The 6,000-nt window shown below is 34.3% G+C and overlaps 1 protein-coding gene across 1 annotated transcript in view; it reads left to right on the plus strand.

Annotated features, from left to right (window-relative positions):
• LOC138265284 (acetylcholine receptor subunit delta-like) overlaps positions 1-5,608 on the plus strand; it is a 71,505-nt gene extending 65,897 nt beyond the window's left edge. Inside the window, exon 12 of the mRNA XM_069212883.1 lies at positions 3,099-5,608. Within this exon, the coding sequence (XP_069068984.1) occupies positions 3,099-3,281 (183 nt within the window). The 3' untranslated portion in view covers positions 3,282-5,608. The remainder of the gene's footprint in view (positions 1-3,098) is intronic.
• Positions 5,609-6,000: the final 392 nt, after the last annotated feature.

The raw sequence follows: 6,000 nt of genomic DNA on the forward strand, positions 1-6,000 counted from the left end.
GATATTATCTTTTTAACAACTTTCAGAAGTTCATGATTTTATTTTGTCATCATTGCCCTAACTATTGTTGTTCTTTCAGCCTTGTGCTGGGTTTGAGATAAAAGAACATATACCCTAATATCTTTGGCTCTGCCTTGAGAAAGGGTGTGACAGAGCACTTTTATTTCCATTTTTTAGCTAGGGATCATTCTGATATATGTCACAGAAGCCCCACCTATCTGTCCATTATTTCACTCGACTGTAAATGAATGCATTCTCTTGATTCCTTTGCCTCCATTCCATTTTGAAACATTAGGGAAAGTGTGGTCCCTCGGAGAGGTTAGATTTAGTATTCCTACTCCAGTCACCACAATATTAGGGAAAGTGTTGGATTTTGAAGGGGTTAGATTACTATTGTACTCCAAACAGCTCAACAGTGGGGAAAGTGTTCGACTTCGGAGCGGTAAAATGGACTATTCCCACTCCAGTCTCAACATTACTATGGAAAGCGTTGGACTTCAGATGGGTTAAATATATTATTCCCACTCCTAAAAGCACAACAGTAGGGAAAGCGCTGGACTGCAAAGAGGTTAATAATACTATTCCAACTGCAGTCTAAACAAGAGTAGGGAAGTCCTTTACTTCAAACCCATTACATATATAAGTAACCCCGTGAAGGTATAAAAATATTAAATTCTTAATGAAAAAAATATAAATTAACATAAAAAAGTTATGTATTAAAAAACTGAAAACAAGTTATTAATTTACATAATTACTATTCAATAAAATAATTTACTATCAATTAATACATAATTGTTATTCAATTATTCATTAATTAATTTCCCATCTTATAGCACTATAAACCTAGCAGCCACACCAAATATATAACTACATAAGTATCAAAATGTGCATATTTCCAAACAATTAAATAATTAATATACAATTAATAATTATCACTTAAATAACATCCCAGCCTAGCACTCTGAAAATGTAGCAGCCCACAACTAAAATGTAACTTGAAAAAGAAAAATAATAATTTACAAATAATTAATAATTAATAAAATTTTGCATAATTTCCTCCTCACCCTGTACCCCTCAAAACCTAGAATCCGGCAACTAAAATATAGGTAAAGTAAATCCGCATTTCATAGTTTACATAATTAAAAATCAATTAAATAATTAGCAATTAATTTATAAATTGTTAATTAATTGTTACCTAAGGCCTTACAAATCTAGTATTCGGCCACTAAAATATAATTAACATAAATAAGCATTCTATAAATTACATTTTTGAAAGTTAATGAAATAATTAATTAAAAATTAATAATGAATTGTTAGATATTACTTAATTAACTTTCATTCCTATACCCACTACAAACCTAACAGCTCGCAAATAACATATAACAAAAAAGTCAGTATTGCATAATATACATAATAAATATCAAGCATATTATTACAATGTATTTCTTAAATAATTATTACCCAATTAACTTCCCACCCTATCCCCTTAAAAACCCAACAAACCGCTAAAACCATTTAAATTACTATTAAAATAAAATTAAACATTCTAAATCACTAAAAAATAGCTGGCTACATTTAAATAATCTTTATATAAACACAACTAACACATAACATTAAAATATCAATTAAAAACCATCAAATAAAAATAATGTAAAAAAATATTTGAAGCAATATATTATTGAAAACAATATTAAAAATATCAATATTTTTTTTTTAACTACTTACCTCAAAAATGATATTCTTGTCAACGATATTTAGGTATCATGATATTTGTGTGTCACAATGTTTAATTTCCAATATTCCTGTCTCACAATATTTTTAAGTTGACATCTTATCCAAACAGCTTTTCGACTAATAGTATATGAATGTGTGATTGACTATTATTGATCCTTATCTACACTTGGTCCTAATAACATTTGCTACATTCCTTCTAAAATTCACAATTATGCTAGTGCACATGATTTGTATTTAAAGATTGCATAATAATGTATCAAATGGTGTAAAATATCAAATATTGTGTGTGAGTAATGATTTCAAGCACAACTCAGTAAAGGAGGAGTGAGGGACACTTGTCAGTTTCCGTTTGAGACATTTTGTTATCTGCCAAGTGTGACCCAATAACTTGGATGTAAAACAACAGCAAAGCATGCAAGGGATAGACGGAAAGATTCAATTATGTAATAACACTGAATTAACCATTTTATGTACCATGATTTCAATATCCTGTCATTTGATTATGATGCTAGTAATTACTCGTTACACTATTAATGTTATACTAGGGAATACACAACTACAGTTGTATTTTATTTCCAAGTCATTTTAACAATTAGCAATTTCATTCATTTAACTTGGATCCAGTGACTGGTACCTATGGAGTATTTTGACTCTAGGTAAAAGTATGTTTTCTTTAATTCTTCATTTTGGTGGTCACTGAAGATGAGCCTTATAGTTCTCCTCTACTTATGTTCTATTAGTTGCACCAACTTTACATCAAAAGCCTCAATCACACCACCCCAACCTTCAGTTGCACTGCATTTCTCTTAAGTTGACATTTTGGATTGCTTGCTGCTCCACTACCCTTCATGAGGCTGTTGCCACCACAGTTAGTAAATATGAATAAAAAGTTACTGCTACTTTGACAGATTGTTTTCTAATTAGTGTGCACTACTTAAGGAATAATTTGGTATGTCTAGCAGTTTCCTAGATGATAAATGGCAGTGTAGTCTGGAAAACATTGAAGCACACTTGGAAGTATGTCCAAGACGCCTGTCATAAACTATCCCTGCAGTTCATTACTTGTATTCACAGATTGAGAAAATAGTTGGGGTTGTCATGTATTTGTGTTGGTTTAGATGGCAATAAGTCCAAACTTCAGTGTTCTATTGGTGAATTAACTTGTTCATTGTCAGTCACTGGGGTTTACCTCTTCTCGTGGAAAATGTGCTAATTCTTTATCTGTAAATGATTGCAAACCTCTAAATTTCACAATTAAAGAACCCCCTTCTGTCTCATCTCTCTTCCCATTTTCACCCTATTTCAGAATGAATTGACTTCTTTTCCTCAATGCATTGATTGTTCTTTTTCATTTCACTCTCCAGGAGAAGGATAACTGGAACCGGATGGCGCGGACGGTCGACCGGCTCTGTCTCTTCTTGGTGACTCCTGTGATGATTTTGGCCACTGTGTCTATTTTTATGGGGGGCATCTACAACTACCCACCCCCACTACCATTTGCTGGCGATCCTCATGATTATTCAGAAGGAAACAAGAGATATTTATAGGACATATCAGGCTTGAATAGGAAAATGTCCCATGGGCGAGAAAACAAGAGATATATATTGAAGATCTCAACCTGTACTAAGACAATATCCCATGGCTGGATTTTTGGTTAAATTACACTAAGTTCAAAGTTGATAAATATAGCAATGTTCAGATGTAGAGAATACAAACACCTAACTAAATTTATTTTACCTCACCTTCTCCAACACAAAGGGCATATGTATCACATGGAATGCATTTGTTTACTATTTACATTATTAATTTAGGTATAGGGTACAACCTGTGCAGCAAAGTAAATGTGATGCTTGTGAAAAATGTTATTTTTAAAAAATACACTTGGAGAAATACTGAATTATACACTAATATCTCTTTAGCTTGTTAAATACATAGCAGTAATTAAATTATGTATTTTGTGTTCCTTTTATGTAACATTCCTATCTGGATCATATGTTTAAATGTTTGATTTCTAAAGAGGGGTGATTTTCACAAAATTATGATTAGGCATTAACTTAGTATTTTGATTTAGTGGAGTTTGATCTGTCATATTTAATGTGAATATTCCCTTTAAGAATATTCACTTTCCTTTTTGAGAAGGAGACCAGGAGAGGGAACTGAGAAGGACAGACACAGCAAAGATTCATCAGACAGAGAACGAATTTAGGAACATTAAAAAATGTATTACTTATTATTTTCAGAAATGTTCCTGTCATAATGGGTACAGAAGAGTGTCAGCAATGATTACAAAACCACTTGGTGTTTCTTCAACATGACAAATAATTTTAATGTTAATTGTACTTATAAAGCGCACAATCACCTGAAAGTTTCTTGGTGCTGAAGTAAACCGAAATCTAAATCCTATTGAATATAATGGGATTTAGATTTTGGTGGATTGGATACCCCTCACTGTTGTGATGGAGTAACCCATCCGCCGAGTTCTTATTCAGGACATAAGTCAGGTGGATTGGATTTCCAATTAATAGGTTCCAGTACCAAGAACCTTCGACCCCCAGATTTCGCTTTGCGAAATCTTGGCATGGACAGTAGATTTGATGTTGTTGAGTGGAGTTCTCTCAAAAGGGTATAACTCGACACTCGTTTGGCCGCAAATTTTGGAGTCAGCTCAAAAAGGCTTTAAAAACTAAAGAATACGTTTTAAACTGTATGCAATATTTTAGTGAAGCATTTTCAGGAGAGGTTTAGTGTGCATCCATTCATTGGGGGGGTGGGCCTTGACAACCAATCTTACCAACGTATTCCAAACCAATTGTAATCTGGCGATGTCGCATTTGAGGAACCCAATATGTATAATAGCATAGTCCAGCCTTCCTCCAATCACTGATGCCATGATTGTCTTTAAGGCCTCTGAAGAGATCAAAGGTGGCACTTTCACAGTGGTCCTAAGAATAAAATTACGTTTTGACACCACAGCATTATTTCTAGTCTCAAAAACAGCTGTTGGCCCACTAGGACTCCCAGACTTTTAGCCGCTGGCTTGGGTATAGTAAAGATTTAACCGATTGGATGAAAACTTAAAGTCAAACTTAAGGGTTGTCTGCAGAGACAAGGGTTGTCTGCAGAGTTATAAATCTAGCATCCCTGAATAATAAACTCGTTTATTAGGGTTTGAATATAAATATTAAAAAGATGGGATGAAAGAGCAGAGCCCTGTGGAACCCCATATTACACTCTGAGCTACTCAGCTCTTTTGAAAGAGAGCTGTTCTGCTTGCTTCTTTCTTCACGAACAAAGCCAGCCATTTATGTGCTGTCCCTGCAATACTGCAGCCTGAGCCCGATGGAGTGAAATATTGTGATATCCTGTGCCCAACGTTCTGGCTACAGCGAGCAAACTCAAAGCTGAAGTAAAGACTCATCAACGGAGGATAGGATCTCTGTTTCAATGTTCTGGCTAGGGCGAAAACCAGCTTGGTGAGGATCCAAACAATTAGAGCTTTGCATATGACTATTAATTTCATATGCTATATGGTCCTCAAGGAGTTTTCCACAATAAGGCAGCAGACTATTGCCAAGTTTCTTTAGTAGTAATTTCTTTTTTGAAGTTGTCAGGTAAGTCCCCAGAGTTCAGTGAGATATTTAAGAGGACAACTAGTGGCAGTAGCCATCTACTTCATAACCTTAGATGGGTAAGGATCACGGGGGACCCAATATTACTTTCATTAGTAGGAACTGTAAAGGCCCGAAGACCCAAAGATAACCTACTTTATTAAATGTTCTTCCACCTACCAACCGAGTCACATGCAAACTCAGAACTGCTTGTTATTGCATCTTTGATTCATTTTATTTTGTCAATAAAGAACATAATTAATTCATTACATCGTTTTTGTGAGTTTTTCTTAGGTTATCTAATTGTGTCCGCAGGTGAAAGTTCAATGAAAGAAAGTGAACTGTCTGCTGGGATGAAGCCTCTGCTCGGATAAAAGGACGGTAATCTCCAGGCTTAATTGAGCACTGTGAATATTTTCATCTAACAAAGCTGTGATCACACACAACACTGCATATTTAATGGTTTGATATTTTATCGGCACCCCTATTCCTAGAGCTAACTTTTTACAATCTTTAAATGTATATATTGAATCATGTATGTAGTTGTCCAACTACATGATTTTAGGGGATTTTATTTTTCACCTAGAAGCCCTGGCTAATAAAGACACAAAGCAGCTAATTGATAATATGCTATGCTTTTACCTCGCATAATGGGTCC

The sequence above is a fragment of the Pleurodeles waltl genome, chromosome 11, assembly GCF_031143425.1.
Source record: "Pleurodeles waltl isolate 20211129_DDA chromosome 11, aPleWal1.hap1.20221129, whole genome shotgun sequence".
Taxonomy (NCBI): Eukaryota; Metazoa; Chordata; class Amphibia; order Caudata; family Salamandridae; genus Pleurodeles; species Pleurodeles waltl.